We start from the raw sequence: 15,906 nt of genomic DNA on the forward strand, positions 1-15,906 counted from the left end.
TTCCCTAATATTTATGGGTAGTGCGTTCCATAATTTTGGGGCATAGTTGACAAAGGCCGCATCACCAATCTTCTTACGACTGCTTCTGGTGACCTCTAATAGACCTGCATGTGATGATCGCAGTGTTCTCGCTGGTGTGTAGTTTGTAAGGGAGTTAGCAATGTAGCTAGGTCCTTGTCCATTTAGTGCTTTGTATGTGAGGAGGAGGACCTTGAAGTCAATTCTGAAAGTAACAGGAAGCCAGTGTAAAGTAGCTAGGACAGGACTGATGTGTTCTCTTCTCTTAGTTTTTGTTAATAACAAGGCACTACAATTGTGATTTTTTCGTCCATATTGTAATAATACTTTAAAGTTGAGATATGCATGGACATGATAACTAACATAATGTTAATTTATTAATTTTTAAACCAACAAAGTAATAATAATAATAATTTTATTTGTAGAGCACTTTTCAAGCCCAAAGCACGAAGTGCTTTCCAAGGAAATTCACATCATAGACAGCAGAATACAATGAAACATAAATAATTAAATTTAAAAAAATGGGAAAATAAAGAAAATAGCATTATACATATTCATACAATTACATATGCATATATATACACATCAGCACACAAGCATACAAAAGACTAAAATTTAGCTGATTGGAAAAACCATTCTATAAAAGTTAGTTTTAAGACTGGATTTAAAAGTCGTGACAGAGTCTGCTGATCTAATGCTCAGTGGAAGACTGTTCCAGAGTCAGGGAGCCAGTACTGCAAAAGCTCGATCACCTTTTGTTTTTAACCTGGTCTTTCGAACAGTTAAAAGACCCAGACTGGCAGACCTGAGGGGCCTGTTTGAACAGTACCGTGTGAGGAGCTCAGTTATATACTCCGGTGCCAGGTCATTCAGAGCTTTATATGAGATTAAAAGCACTTTAAAATCAATTCTAAAAGAGACTGGGAGCCAATGAAGTGAAGCCAGAATCGGTGTGATGTAACAAAGTAACAATATATGTAAGCCCTAAATGACGCTGAAAAAGAAAGACATCCGCCAAAGAAAAAGATATGAATTGGTATTGTGATTAAGTTATATTATAAGTAATGAATTGGTATTCTGGATTTATAACAAATTTATATTTTGATAAGGATAATTATATCAGTAATTAATTTATATGTCTGTATGACACAGATTAAAGGTAATAATTATAGTTAGAATAATTATAAATAATAATAATTATAGTTAAGACAAATTTAGGAAAATTTAATTAGAGTGTATGTATGGCTCAATAAGGAAGCTGGTTAATAATTAATAATTGACTTATGGAGAAGGGGTGGGATTAAATACGTTTATACTTCTTCTCACTCCTTTTCGAATATGTAAATCAAGGTTTCAAGTGTTTGATAATTTATTTTTCTTATACTTTTCATTGTATGTAAATACTATTTGTTTCTGACTGTCCACTTGTTGGTATGATCATTCTTTTCTTTATTTAAAAAAAAAAAAATTGTATTTTACATGTTCGAAAAAAAAAAAAGCACATTAAGTAGCTAAATTGCAGAACTCAAAGTTAAACTGAATAAAATAAAATAAAATAAACGGTTAAAGAGTTTAGGGCAGGGGTCAGCAACCTTTACCACCAAAAGAGACATTTTAGGCAAAATAAAAAAAAAAATCTGTCTGGAGCTGCTCAACATTTGAGCATTGTGATGAAGGTAACACAGTTTATAGTCTAAGTATTTAGTACATAAGTCTAATGCAGTGAGGGCCAAAGTGCAAATGTACTGCGGAGTGTAAGGGCCACATTGAGACTTTATTCTCGTAATATTACGAGAATAAAGTCATAACTTTACGAGAAAAATGGTTGAAATATTACGAAAATGAAAGTCATAACTTATTGAGAAAAAAAGTCGTAATATTACAAAAATAAAGTCATGACTTTATGAGAAAATGTTGTAATATTACAAGAATAAAGTCATAACTTTACCGAAAAAAATAACACGTAAAATTACTACTTTATAATATTACGACTTTTTTCTCGAAATCTCAGATTTTTTTTTTTTCCTCAATGTGGCCCTAATACTCCATAGACCTAAAGAAATGATAAATAAAAATGAAAATGTAAACAAAAAACAGTTATTCATTTCCATTTTTATAAATCCACAGGGAGCCACTGGAGAGGACCTAAAGAGCCACATGTGGCTCCAAAGCTGCAGGTTGTTCGAAATACATTTAGGAAAAAAAAGCACATTAAGTAGCTAAATTGCAGAACTCAGTTAAACTGAATAAAAAACAAAACAAAAAACGATTAAAGGGGTTTAGGGAAAACTGTAATCTAACAAATCAACAAAAAAAACTACAATACCCATCAGTAAAGCCCAGTGTATGATTGACAGCCAGCCCGTCCAATCACAGGCTCTGAACTGTCGAGACTACCGCATTGGGGCGGGGCTTCATTTCACAAGAATGGAGTCGATCAACGTGCAAACGCTTTATTTCACGCAATGAAACGCTATTTTCCAAAAGACTCTTCTCATATTTGTGTTTCTCCACTTCCACCGATGCTGACAAGGGGACTAACTAACTAAAAAGACGCATCAGTTGGTGCTGAAACGAAGAGAGATGACTACACGAGGGGATCGTCCCGACGACAGTAAATGAGAGGTAACTAGAGGGGTAAGAAGGGCCCGGGTTAGGAGCCGGAGAGCTGCGGGGAGAAGCGGGTAGCGCCGCCGTCAGGACACCGCCCGACGGACCGGGGAGCACCGGGAGGACACCGCGGAGACCGGAGACAGAAACAGGTCTGAGGTATCCGAGGGAGCGCCGCCAACAGCTCTCCATCTGCCATCACACACACTGTAAACACAGATATGGAGCACCTTATGGAGGCGGAGGATGATTAGTGAGGTAGTGAGGGATGGTAGCATGGTTAGCATCACAAGGCCTCCACCTGTCTACCAGCTGACTGCTCTGTTATATCTATATAAACACTGCTGGGGCTCTTTAGTGTGACGGTATGCATTAATGACAAGCTGTAGGAACACTGACAAGAAACTGTATGTGATGGCTGCTGGATAGCTGTTGATTTAATAGTGATACTGCTCAGTTTTTAGCCTCATACAACATACTACATACTACAATACTACATACAACATAGTACATACTACAATACTACATACAACATAGTACATACTACAATACTACATACAACATAGTACATACTACAATACTACATACAACATAGTACATACTACAATACTACATACAACATAGTACATACTACAATACTACATACAACATAGTACATACTACAATACTACATACAACATAGTACATACTACAATACTACATACAACATAGTACATACTACAATACTGCTGCTGGTTTACAAAGCACTAAATGGTTTAGGGCCAAAATACATTTCTGATCTTCTGCTATGTTATGAACCATCCAGAAGCAGCATTCAGCTTTTATGCACCAAATATTATATATAAATAGTAGTAGAAGTTGCATTAGTAATTGTAGAAGTTGTAGTTCTTGTTTTACGAGTTGTTGCAGTAGTGATTGTTGTAGTAGTAGTCATAAAATAGATGATATATCATAAAAATGTCATAGTATAGTATACCAAAAAAAGTCCGAATTTAATATCATAAGTCATAATATAGTATACCATGATATAAAACATTTAATAATATAGTATACCATGAGAAAAATAATATAGTTCGTCACAAAAAATGCCATGATATAAAACATTTAATAATAGAGTATACCATGGCAAAATATGTCATAAAATGTCAGAAACAATGTCATAAAAACTGTTATGAAAATATCATAAAAGTCATTGTATATTATGCACCAAATATTTGGAACAAGCTCCCAGAAACCTGCAGGACCAACTCCAACTCTGAGGTCTTTTAAATCAAAGCTTAAAACCTTCATGTTTGCTGCTGCCTTTTATTAAACCAGATAATGATCTTATACTGCACTATAACTTTTACTCTTGTGTGTTATATTCTGTTTTAGCTTCTATCCTAACTTTTATTTTTATCTTGTTTTTATTTTCTTATATTGAATGTTTTTATGTTTTTATAACTGTTTTAATTATGTCTTAATGTTCTTTTGCACTTTGTTGTTTATGTAAAGCACTTTGAATTGCCCTGTTGTTGAAATGTGCTATACAAATAAAGCTGCCTTGCCTTGCCTTGTCTTACATGTTGACATTTTATTTTTGTTGTTTACCACAGGTGTGCCTTCTGGATGACAAAAGTAGTCTTCCCTCATTGGACTCAGCACTGAAGTTTCAGTTCAACAACCTCATCTTTTATGATACAACCTACATAAGAGAATACACACAGAGTACCAGCATGGCCGAGCAGCAGCAGCAGCAGCAGCAGGAGGATGAGGAGGCAGCAGAGGATGTGTATGTGGAGCACCAGTACATGTGTAGTGAGTGCCACCAGCTCTTCAACACCCTCGAGGATGTGCTGATCCACCAGCAGATCCACACCGGCGTAGAGGGAGAAGGAGAAGGGGAGGTAGGCGAGATGATGACCATCCAGGGCATCTCAGAGATGGGGCAAGCCCAGCAGTACCAGTGTCTGGAGTGCGCCGCCATCCTTGTGAACCCGGAGGAGCTGCTGCAGCACCAGGAGATGCACATGAGAGAGGCGGGGATGGAGGTGGAGCATCAAGGTGAGATTGTGTATTTTGAGCAAGCATAAAAAAGTGTGCAGTGGGATAGTCTGTGTATGATGCAACATGATTCTGTGGAAGTGCATGAAAGACTAAATAAAAAAATATTGAATAGAAATATGAAAGACTGTGTGTATGACTGTTCCCCAGAGCTGTGTGAGGTTTTGGAGACAGAAGAAGGGTCCGAGGGTCAGATGTCAGGACCTGTTCAGTACCAGTGTCTTGACTGTCTGGCTCTGTTTGACTCACCTGAGACCTGGCTGGAGCACCGGCGGACTCACAGCAGGAGCAGCACACACAGCAGCACGGAGACTGTGGTAAGGGAGACTTATTTAACTTACGAATAACTGTAAAACCTTTTTGTTCTAATTTGGAAAGTAGTATTAATTTACCTTACATACCGCGGTATTCTAGTCTGTCTTCGTCACAATTTTTGGTATTTTAATTAACCGACTGGTGCAGGTTTTCAACAAACTGTTGGTGCCACACCCTTTTAGGAAACAGGGTAACAATTAATTTGTTAAAATAAGCTTCTTCCTTAATTGAATGTGGCTGTACCAACAGCATGTTATTGCGCTGTAACAACAATAAATAAAACATGCATATTGGGCAACAGTAGTTAAAGCTTCAGTAAGCAGAATATTTTTGGCATCAATGGGCACAAATTCCATAATAACCTTTCAGCATATTGTAATTCAAGTGCTCTGAGAGATAACTAGACTTCTGCACCTCCTCATGGCTCTGTTTTCAGGCTTTAAAGAATTTAGCCCGTGACGGGAGACTTTGGCCAATCAGAGGTCATTTCAGAGAGAGAGTTCCTATTGACTGTTTGGTACTGCTCGGTATTTCCTCAACTGATCTCAACATGACTGCCGGGTCATAAACTTTCTCATTTTACAGCTAAACAGTACACTACAAGATGATTCTGAAAACATTTGAGGCGAGAAATAGGCATTACAGTAACAGAATACTGATTCATATTTGATAAGCGCTGCCTAGTTTGACCGTTTGATCGAAGGCACCAGCTCGGCTCTGATTGGTTGTTTTCCTCCGGTCTGGGAAATCTTGCAGATGCGTTAGGATATGATTTTTTTCAGATTACCTGTCTCATGCACTACTGTCAGGATATAGTGACCGTTTTATAAAAATAACTTCTTTTAATCATATTTGCTCCATTTCTACCCACTGCAGCTTTAATAATGTTTAACAAAATATTCAGCTTCAATCCATATTTGTTGGCGTTTAGCCTTTCAAAAGCAGCATTTTCACTACGGTCCAAAACCCATTTGCTCTCCTGCTTGACGCAGACAAAGCGAGGCACGCATCTGTATTAACGGGGCGGTCTAGCAGCAATATAACAACACCATAAATTACATTTATTTAACCACAATAAGAAAAAATCTATTTTGGCTCTCACTCTAATATAGTAAATTAATTAAGTCATTGCAAAAAAAAGATCTTAAGTAGGGGGGGCTTCAAGGAAAATAGATTGGGAACCACTGATGTAGGTTATATTCTGCAGACTCATTCACATCCTTTAATTAGATTCATGCTGAATGTGAAGTGCATTGTCATCTTTATTGGGAGTGCGGGCACTTGATTATACTGAGTTACATCTCATTATAGAGTGAAGTTGCCAGTGGAACAACTGTAAATTTGAGCAGTAAATCTAGTAACGGCTGTAATTTACTCATAAATTTTTCCGCTGTGCTGAGTCATTCACATGCACAGCTCAAAATCTCTGGCTGGTGAAGACACTTGGCAGTTTCTGACTTTGCATTCATTTCATTTGGGTCAGGCCCTTAAATGCTCTTCAGCGCATTCAAAGTGAAACATTTATCATCTCAGTGAATCTGGGTTGTGTAGGCCAGCACAGATTGGGTTGGCTGCAACTGCACTGTAATTCTAGAAAACACTAGTTTGAATGGGCGTCACGGCCGAACGGCAGACATCTAGTCTCCGAAGCATCTGATCATCAACTACGAGACATGAATCAGAGCAACGGCACTGAACTCTTAGCGTCTTTGCTATTCTACATTAAAGAGCAATGATCAAACATCACTTCTGTCGCACTACATTCACTGAATATAAAAATGTAATAAGCTATGTTTTTTTGTTTTTTTGCAACAGGAGTATGTGCTGCAGCCTGATGGCACCGTCACTCCACTGCACAACATGCAGAACTACGTACTGAGTGAGCAGCAGGCCGGGGAGATCTTGGCACAGGTACTTGGGATTGTAAACACCTCACAACAGAGGAATTAAATGAGAATTAGATGAAGGGTTTTAAGGTTTCTACATTCCTGTGTGTATTTTCCAGGTGCTCGCTCAGCAGCAGCAGCAGCAGCAGCAGCAGCAGCAGCAGCAGCAGCAACAACAGCAACAACAACAACAGAAGAAACATCAGTCTGTCTCCAAACCTGCCACATCCTCCCGCTACGCCCTGATGCCTCCAGTGACAGCGACCCCGGGCTCGGCCACCATGCACCTGCAGATTCTCACAGCTCAAGCTTTGGCGGATATCTCCACTGCCCCCAGTCAGCGCCGTTCCAAGCTGCCCCATCTGTTGCCCGCTGTGGCCCGAGGCTCTCTGGGAAAGCTGGGGGTCCTGGAGAACGGCGTCCAGACACTGGAGATAAGGTTGGCCCCCGGTGTCCAGGATGACACCCAGCAGCAGCAGCAACCAACAGAGGTGGTGGTCATCCACCCTTACGAGTGCTCAGAATGCTCCCTTCTCTTCCAGACCCCGGAGGACTTCCTCCAGCACCAGGGAGAGCACTTCCTGGGTCAGGACAAAGAGAGCGGAGAGCCCGGCGTCATGAGCGGGTTCGAGGAGGCGCGAGGAGGGAGGGAAGAGATCACGGAGAAGGTGGAGGACATTAGGGTTAGAGTAGCGGAGAAGAAAACAGCGGTCTGGGCCAAGTCCCAAAAGTGCGAGCTCTGCAACCGCACCTTTACCTCCGTCAACCGGCTGGCCGCTCACAAACGCGTGCACGAGCAGGGCACGCACGAATGTCCGGAGTGTGGCAAGGTGTTCAAGAAGGCGACGTCGCTGCAGACACACATGCGCACACACTCGGGCGTGGCCAGGTACCTGTGTGTGGACTGCGGCAACAGCTTCACCACTGAGATGACTCTCATCATGCACAGGTAGAACACCACGGCAGCCTACGGAACTGTGACACAGCTGATGTGAACTTTTGATTCATTGTTTCATCTTTTTCTTTCGGTGTTTCCTTACAGGAAGTCCCACACTGCGGATCCCCTTCACAAGTGTCAGTTCTGCAACAAAACCTTCACCAACATGACCAAGTACCTCTACCACCGTAGAACCCACCTCAACCGCGATTCATCGGACACACCCGCCCCTGTCTCCACGGTAGTAATATAAGCATATTCCAATCCCAATTGTGTCTCAAGTTAGCATTACATTTCAATTTGACATACGTGTGTTGTTTTCCTTTCAGGTCTCAGCTCCAATAAGAGCATCTCTCTCTGCTCTTGCCATCCTAAAGAGAGCAAGGGAGAAGAATTCCCACACCGACGAGGCAAAGATCAACCTGCTGGCTCCTCTCACAGAGGATGAGATGGAAAAAATGGGAGTAGATCCGATAGAGAGTTCTCAGAGCGAAGTGGAAGGAGGTGAAGTGGAGAAGCAAGGGGAGGACAACTGCATGGAGGTGTCTGCCCCACTTGAAGGCAACACCAATGAGCCCCAGCAGGTGGAGGATGCCACCAAGTCTGGCTTAGCCACCAAGTCTGGCTTAGCTACCAAACCTGCTCCGCCGAATGACACCGGCGCAGGAGTCAAAGGGCCTTTTTCGTGTCGTTCATGCTCCAAGACCTTTACCTCGCAGCTGCAGCTCATCCACCATCGACGCAAGTCCCACGTCACCGAGCGCAGCTTCGTTTGTGGCATCTGTGGCAAGTCTTTTAAGAAGCAGATCCATGTGCGCAACCACATCCGCACTCATACCGGCGAGCGGCCCTTCCAGTGTTCCGACTGCGGCAAAACCTTCTCGTCTCTGGCCAATCTGATGAGGCACAATCTCATCCACTCCGGCGTGCGGCCGTACCGCTGCGATGTCTGCCACCGCTCCTTTTCGCAGTCCTCCAACCTCCGTCAGCACAGCCTGCTGCACTCCAACGCCGCGACGCTGTGCTGCCCAGACTGCCCCGCCACCTTCCGCTGGCCCACCAAGTTAGCAGCACATCGCTACACTCAACACCCGGGGGCTCCGGCCCCTTACCCATGTCCCTACTGTGATGCTGGCTTCCTGACCAGGAGACAACGGGACGGCCACTGTCTGGAGCGGCACCCCAACCTGGTTGGAACAGAGATAGAAGTGCGGATAGAAGAGACAGACGACCGAGCAGAGCCGGGTAAAGATCTGACCTCGGAGCCCTCCACCTCAGCGGAGGGGGATTCAACCAGTGTTGCGCGGGGGGGTCTAAATTGTAATATTTGTGGGAAGAAGCTCAATTCTCCTGCCAACCTGCGTCTTCACAGACTGAGCCACTTTGCCTTGGGCCCCGGGCGGCCGCGATGCGCCGCCGGGAAGCGGCCCAAAGCCCACCAGTGTCCAATCTGTGGCAAACTGTTCGTGTCTTCCTCCGGAGTCGCACTCCACCAGCGAGTCCACACTGGCGAGCGCCCCTTTCCTTGCAGTGTATGCGGCAAACGCTTCCGTCAGAACACGCACCTGCGCGAGCACCTGCGCACGCACTCGGGCGAACGACCGTTTCGCTGCGAAGTGTGCGGAAAGGGTTTCATCCAGAGTATGCACCTGGCTGAGCACCGCCGAACACACACGGGCGAACGGCCGCACGTGTGTCCGCAGTGCGGCAAAGCCTTCAAGACCTTCTCCAACCTGAGGAACCACAAAAAGACCCACGCCAGGCAGCAGAGGCTGGATGAAGAGGCCGCTGCCCACGCCGCCATGGAGACCAGCTCTGCCGTGGCCGTGGTGGACGCCTCGGCGGTGGAACTAACTAACGGGCAGACTCAGCTCATCCAGATCCAAGCCTCAGATCTTCAGCAGGTCAGAATGTATATCCTTCTCGCTCATCCCTAAACAAACATGTTTAAACAGTTCAAATCAGGGAGAGGATGACATTTAATGTGTCTGTGTAATCTCTTCTGTTAGGTGAACTAATTCTGTTTCCTCCTCTCAAGACACAGGGCACCCCGACCATCATGTGCAATGAGTTTGGAGAGACCATCGCCATCATTGAGACCAGCGAGGGAGGAGTGCTGCCTCTGGAGCAGGCCCTGGAGATCTATCACACCGCTTTAGAGAACGGCCTCGCCATGGACACGGTCGCCGTGGACGGACTGCAGCTCCTCTGAGTTGAAGTGGACAAAAACTAACATTATTCTGCCAAATTGATGAGTTCAGTATTAATCTTAATACTGACTCTTACAAAGACTAAATGACTACTGAGAGGCTGAGTATTCAGACTTACTGGAACCAGATTATTATGTACTGGACAAGAATGCTATAAAATGTCAAGGCCAAAGTAATTCATCTTCTCTCTTTTGCAAAGCTGAGAGGGATCAGTATTAGTCTGTTGAAATATTGCATACTAAAATGAAGGGTATGGCATTGATTATAAATAAGGACCATTGTTTGTGCCTCAGATGACATTTGTACGCTAAATTTTATCATTTATATGAAATGGATGTGATTTTTCTTCGGTTTAAAGGTTTGCGCGTGCTGTTGTAAATAGATGAAATCAATAAATGTTTTTTCAAGGTGATAAACATTTGTAACTCTCACTCAACACAACCATATATTAAAGTCGACATACCTTAGAGACAACTGTACAATGTAGAGATGATGTGAAATTAATTAATTTTTCATTTAAAAAGGTGCTGGACAAAAAGATGCTTCATTTTAGATAACCTTCTTGAGCGATGGTTTGTATCTCTGCTTAAGGAAAACCCGTTTTTCACATTGCCAGCGATAAGACCACTTTAATTGAACACCTATTTTTATTTGCATACTGAAAGATACAGATACAAACTTAAATTATTCATATAAATTCCTCTCTTGTATACTGGAACAGCAAAACAAGGAGTATAACACAAAAAACATTAATAGCCATATTTATTATTTTTTCCATTTCATGTGTTTTACCTTCGGCAACGGGTGTCTTAAAAGTCAACTTATGTTCAATGACAGATTTTTTCCTTATCAATAATATAATGAGTCTACTGACTCTACAGTAATTATTTACAACACAACCAAGTCTTGCACAAAGACACAACCAGTATTAGATCCTACCAGCTCTCTTTGATTCATCAACCCTCCCCTCGCTTCCCCCGGTTTTCTCTCCGCCTGCCTAAAAAGGAGGTCTGGAGAGAGCAATAAAGTGACAAAGGGAGGAAGGAGGGAAGGAAAGAGGTGGAGGAAGGAGATCTACAAGTGTTGAGGCTATAGAATCAAACTTAGCGAGGGGACACGGAGGCATACAGGGTTGCCCTAAAAACATACGTCTTACTACTGCTGAAAGAATGGAAAGGTCCACGTTGTGTTTATCGTCCTCTTTGAAATGAAAAATAACTGCACCGCAGGTCCTTGCTGAGGTGAGAGGCCAGTCAAGGGAAGACTACAATGGAGGAACTGTACAGGTGTGGAGCAGCTTCTCTCACCTGCCTCCAAAATTATAAAAAAAGAAGAAAACAATATCTGGCGGGAATGAAGGAAACATCTGCCAGCAATGAAAACAAAACTAAGGACCAGAGTTCACTGCAATGATATGAGGAGTAATAATAATAATAATAATAATAATAACCATAGGAATAGTACAACAACAAACTGAATATGACAATGTTAAATACAAATCAAATTATTTTAAAAAAGTTAATAAAACTGCTTGGCAATAGAGGATTAAGGCCTTATCAGCCTGTCCTCTACGACTAAGAGCCAGGATGTGCCCGTTGACTCTGACCCACCTCCTTCCTTCATGGCTAGCGATTGAGAGGCACAGGAATGCTCGGCTCCTTCCTACTGGCATGTGCTAGGGTCAGTCGCAAGAAGGGAGGACTTGGCCAGACAGGTAACTGCAGGAATGATGGCACTGCCAGAAGTCCACTTGAGTTTCAGTCAATTTTTCAGTCACTCCTGGTAGACCTCCTCTGAAGGTCTACATGTGAGCAATAAAACGGAGAAAAAGATCTTTCCAGGTCCACAGTAACGAGTTCTCGCGTTGAATCAAATTGTTTCCGGCTGTTGAGGGCCCAGCCCCCTAATGTCAGCAGAAACAAGACACAAGCTTACAACGGATAAGTCTAAATACAGGTTGTTCTTCAAGCAGTAATACGTACTGCTTTTACTGCTCTAACGCTATTAAAAACAAATATCAAAACATATAATGTTGTTTTAAAACTGCTGACTTTTTCACTGTCTCGTAATGGGTTAAGCAGGTCGCTCCGTCCAAAAACAAGAAAACAAGCAAATGAGTGCAGCTGTACACGATGGTCCTTCGTTCACTGGCATCGATGGGAGCTTTTCTCCAAGGTGGTTAATACAGAGTGCGAATTTCAAGTGTGGGAATTAAGAGTTTGCAGAGTGTGTGTGTGCATTGTGGTTATGTTATGTAGTAGTTTTTGTGCCACTGTTATTTTCATGTGTCCTTTTTTTTTGGTACAAGGGTCACACACATTACCAAAAAAAAAAGGCCCAACATTGCATACAAACATCTCTCAACCTCACAGGTTCTCTGCTGAGGATGGAAAGAAATCAGGATCTGACCAGAGGAGAGTGTGGATTAAAAGAAGTGTGTGAAAGCGTATAGGGGGTGGAAAGGTGTGACTTCAACAGTCACTGATTGGTCAAGCTAATTTGTCGGCATCCCTCATCTAGAAGAGTCCTGTGAATCCCGAGGATCCTCTGGGCTCCCCTCTGTCCCTTGATCCACGTCGTCATCCTGCAGGTCCCCCCCTCCCCTCATTGATCCTTCTCCTGACTGGGAGCCAGAAGGTCCAGGGAGGGGGCCGAGCGAGTCGGGGATGCCTAAACTAGAGACGTCAGAGGGGGTAGCCGTCTGCATGATCTTCTGCCGGACCTCCCTGATCTTCAGCTGCAGACACACCTTAGTGGGGAATATATCGGAGTATCTTGTCTGGAAGGCTGCAGTGGCCTGAGCTGGAATCACAATGACAACAGAAAAACTAGAATTACCGCCTTGCGCTTGTATGCCTTTACAAACCAGTCAAGTAGTGGTTTACATCCATGTCTGTCCAAATTGTCATAACTTGATAATTTGATCCTGTTAGACATTTGTCATAATTAACATATGAATTAATATTATGGCCAAAAACATGTTTTGTGCGATCATAGTGACCTTTGACCACCAAATACGAATCAGTTCATCCCAAGCCCCCAGAAAGAGTGCCGAGCTTTGAAGCAAATTTTACATAGTGGCCAACTGGCGGTACTACAGCTTCCGTGTCCGTCACGTGATGCCGTTGGGCCCAAAAATACTTTTTCAATAGACTTACATTGGGAAAGGGACGTCTGTAACTCAGCGGATAATTTTGCATGTGATTATCATAAAGTTGACATGTCTGTAAAGGGGAGATTCGTGGGTACCCATTTTGGGGGAGATGGGTGGGTACCCTTGACCATATTCAGGTCAAGGGACCCCCATGACTCGCCAAGATTTAGCACAAGTTTGGAGCGTTATTTAGCCTCCATAACCTCCTTCGCTACAAGCTATATGACCTGGTTGCCATGGATTCCTTAGGTTTTCTAATTTCATATGATACCAGTATCTTTTTTCTAGCTTTAAAACTGAACCCGGTACAACCTCCGAAAGATCGATTGCGTTAACGTGTTAAAGAAATTTGTGCTGTTAAAATGAATTTGCGTTAACCCGTTAACTTTGACAGCCCTAATATATAGTGTGTGTGTTTGTGTCTTACCTGATGGAAAGAAGCCCTGCTCCTGGAACAGCTGCATGACCAGCGCTCGCCTCTGGTCCAGTGTTCGTCGCAGGGAGGAGTACGGCACCTTATCAAACTCCATATCTGTCAGGATGTCTTCTCCGTCTGTGGCTGGGTCAGGGACAAACAGGTGGAGAGGATGAGTCTTCAGGAAACTAGTTACAATAATAATCATCTCTGTTCATGGCCCTGTTCAGACCAGATTAACATGCATCTTGGATGATCCGATCAAAAGTGGACAGCTCTGAGTACAGAGGTGTGAATGCACCCAAGACGCATTGAAATCCGCTCGCTCAGACCACATTCAGACGTGGTCCGAAGTGTCCATTTTCTCAGTGAGATTCGAACACAAGCGGTCACTTGAAACGCATTCTAAACCCAGATGTGAACAGACGTACTTAGATCTGTCGACTTGTGATCGGATCACCCAAGACTTGTTAATGCCATGTCTGAACAGGGCCTTTGTCCCCTCAGGCCCCGTCATCGTTGATACACCCAGACAGGTAGGACCAACCAAGCAGGAAAAATACAGCAGCGGGTAAAACCTTTCATCAAGTCAGTGATTCTTATCTTGCTCAGATATTTTTAGATTTTCAAACCAGTTTTAACATCAGTTTGACAAAAAAAAATCTTTATTCAAGGTCCCACTTAGTATGTCTTTTCCAGAGCTTTCAACCGCATCTTTCAATTTTTCTTTGCAACAAACATGCCTACTTGATATATTTTACTACATCATCTCATCTTGTGTTTTTATTGCTGGGGAAAAAAGTAAGAATTAAGAACTTTGTAATGCACCGTGCAGAGTCTGGGTCACTAGTAAGTCACCTGTGGTCTGCAGGTATATGGATGTTTACTTCCATAACAATAGCAATAAGAATCTTTGTGTTGTTACCCTGTTTCTAACTGTTTTTACTCAGTAAAATAATCACTTTTGAAAATATGGTGTGGCAGATTCTCACCAAGATGTGAGTAACTAAAATAAAGCCAACTATGGAGGGGGAATTTGAGGTCATTAAGACACAAGAGATTCAAAAAGTTTCAATGTAAGTAAAGTACAAACTCTAAAAAAAACAATAATCACACGAACAAGAGCTCTACTTTAGCTCAAACCCCTCAACCTACGCTGCTATGACACAAATCACCTACCCAGAACTCAAAATTAAAAGATTTAGACTCCCTGCCCTTCTTCCCTGTGTGTGTGTTACCTGCTCTGTCGAAGGTGAAGATGTCTCCCTCGCACTTGGCGGCACTTTTAGGCGTGTTGGGCTCCGAGCTGCAGCTTGAGCGCCGACGACTCTTTCTCTTAGGAGAGACTTGCTCGTCAGTGGCAGAGTCCAAATCTGGAAGCACACATTGGAAACAAACTTAATCAGCTTATTTATCAGGATTCATCCTGAAAACCTGTACGGAGCATCATGTGTCAATAAACGCTAGAGATAGTTCAACCTTTGCTTCCATAAACAACAGCAACTATTTGCTGTTCACCAGATGACTGCACATTAAATGACAGTGACTGCAGATATCCTACAGTACTCAGTATAAAGCATTTAGTCAGAGTAGCATGAGAGTGAAACCTGTAGAGTTCTTCCTCTTGCGGCGATAGCTGCCCAGAATGGCGCGGGGTGAAGTGGCCAGACTCTGCAGGGTGGGCGAAGGCAAAACCTCCTCAGGCCGAAACTCTGGCAGCTCGGCAAAGCGCTCCTCGAAATACACCTCTGACAGCACCCTGCCAGACCAACACGCACACACACACACAATACACAGTATATATACACCGCCCATCAATCACTTCTGCAACCTTACACAGAAGATTCATGAAGGTGGTAACTCACTTGTCCACCGAGTCAAACGTCTTCTTAAGTGGTGGTGGGCGGATTTTGACTTTTTTGGGTGGAGGACCTTCTTTGTCAGTCTGTGGGGGTGGCAGGGTGGGTTCTGGGGCTGATGGAGGCGGGGGAGGTGAGGAGGGGAGGGACTCCTTCCATGCAGCCTGCACAGAAATTTCAATGTTAAGTATTTTATGCAAGTCACTGATGTTATGCGTCGACAACAACTGGGAAGTTTCCTCTCGTTATGTTTAGGGCTGGGACGATACACCTATCTCCTGAGTCGATACTATCATGATACTTGGGTGCCGATTTGATATGTGTTGCGATTTTTAAGCATTGCGATTCTAAAAGTATTGTGATTCGATATTATAATTTATTGCGATTTTTGTTAACTTTTATACCATAGGAAAAAGTTGAATCATACAATTCTAGGGACTTTTAATTTGGAAAATATCT

At 43.1% G+C, this 15,906-nt stretch overlaps 2 protein-coding genes across 12 annotated transcripts in view; one reads left to right on the forward strand and one right to left on the reverse strand.

The window, feature by feature from the left end:
- Positions 1–2,403: 2,403 nt before the first annotated feature.
- Positions 2,404–10,435, forward strand: znf526 (zinc finger protein 526). 11 transcript variants are annotated; one of them, XM_074653193.1, is made up of 8 exons: positions 2,404–2,780; positions 4,224–4,671; positions 4,822–4,988; positions 6,802–6,897; positions 6,992–7,821; positions 7,915–8,050; positions 8,139–9,713; positions 9,854–10,435. In XM_074653193.1, the coding sequence occupies exons 2-8, from the start codon at positions 4,344–4,346 to the stop codon at positions 10,019–10,021; spliced, it is 3,300 nt and encodes a 1,099-aa protein (XP_074509294.1). In that variant the 5' UTR covers positions 2,404–2,780; positions 4,224–4,343; the 3' UTR covers positions 10,022–10,435. The 11 variants fall into 11 exon arrangements, with proteins under 11 accessions (XP_074509294.1, XP_074509293.1, XP_074509295.1 ...); XM_074653192.1 differs by having other exon boundaries at positions 2,405–2,787; positions 9,848–10,435; XM_074653194.1 differs by having other exon boundaries at positions 2,405–2,780; positions 6,802–6,909; positions 7,025–7,821; positions 9,848–10,435.
- Positions 10,436–10,647: 212 nt separating this feature from the next.
- cicb (capicua transcriptional repressor b) overlaps positions 10,648–15,906 on the reverse strand; it is a 41,220-nt gene continuing 35,961 nt past the window's right edge. Inside the window, exons 17-21 of the mRNA XM_074653189.1 lie at positions 15,454–15,611; positions 15,196–15,347; positions 14,827–14,961; positions 13,601–13,732; positions 10,648–12,821 (exon numbers count right to left, since the gene is read on the reverse strand). Coding sequence (XP_074509290.1) covers positions 12,532–12,821; positions 13,601–13,732; positions 14,827–14,961; positions 15,196–15,347; positions 15,454–15,611 — 867 coding nt within the window. The 3' untranslated portion in view covers positions 10,648–12,531. The remainder of the gene's footprint in view (positions 12,822–13,600; positions 13,733–14,826; positions 14,962–15,195; positions 15,348–15,453; positions 15,612–15,906) is intronic.

Source organism: Sebastes fasciatus, chromosome 12 (assembly GCF_043250625.1).
Source record: "Sebastes fasciatus isolate fSebFas1 chromosome 12, fSebFas1.pri, whole genome shotgun sequence".
NCBI classification, from domain to species: Eukaryota; Metazoa; Chordata; class Actinopteri; order Perciformes; family Sebastidae; genus Sebastes; species Sebastes fasciatus.

What these genes read in the sequence shown, in the direction of transcription:
- znf526 (XM_074653192.1), top strand. Translation starts at nt 4,344, where the DNA reads ATGGCCGAGCAGCAGCAGCAGCAGCAGCAGGAGGATGAGGAGGCAGCA. An exon ending in ATGACTCTCATCATGCACAG is followed by an intron (nt 7,822 to 7,914) that starts GTAGAACACCAC and finishes GTTTCCTTACAG; the next exon opens with GAAGTCCCACACTGCGGATC. An exon ending in CACCCGCCCCTGTCTCCACG is followed by an intron (nt 8,051 to 8,138) that starts GTAGTAATATAA and finishes TTTTCCTTTCAG; the next exon opens with GTCTCAGCTCCAATAAGAGC.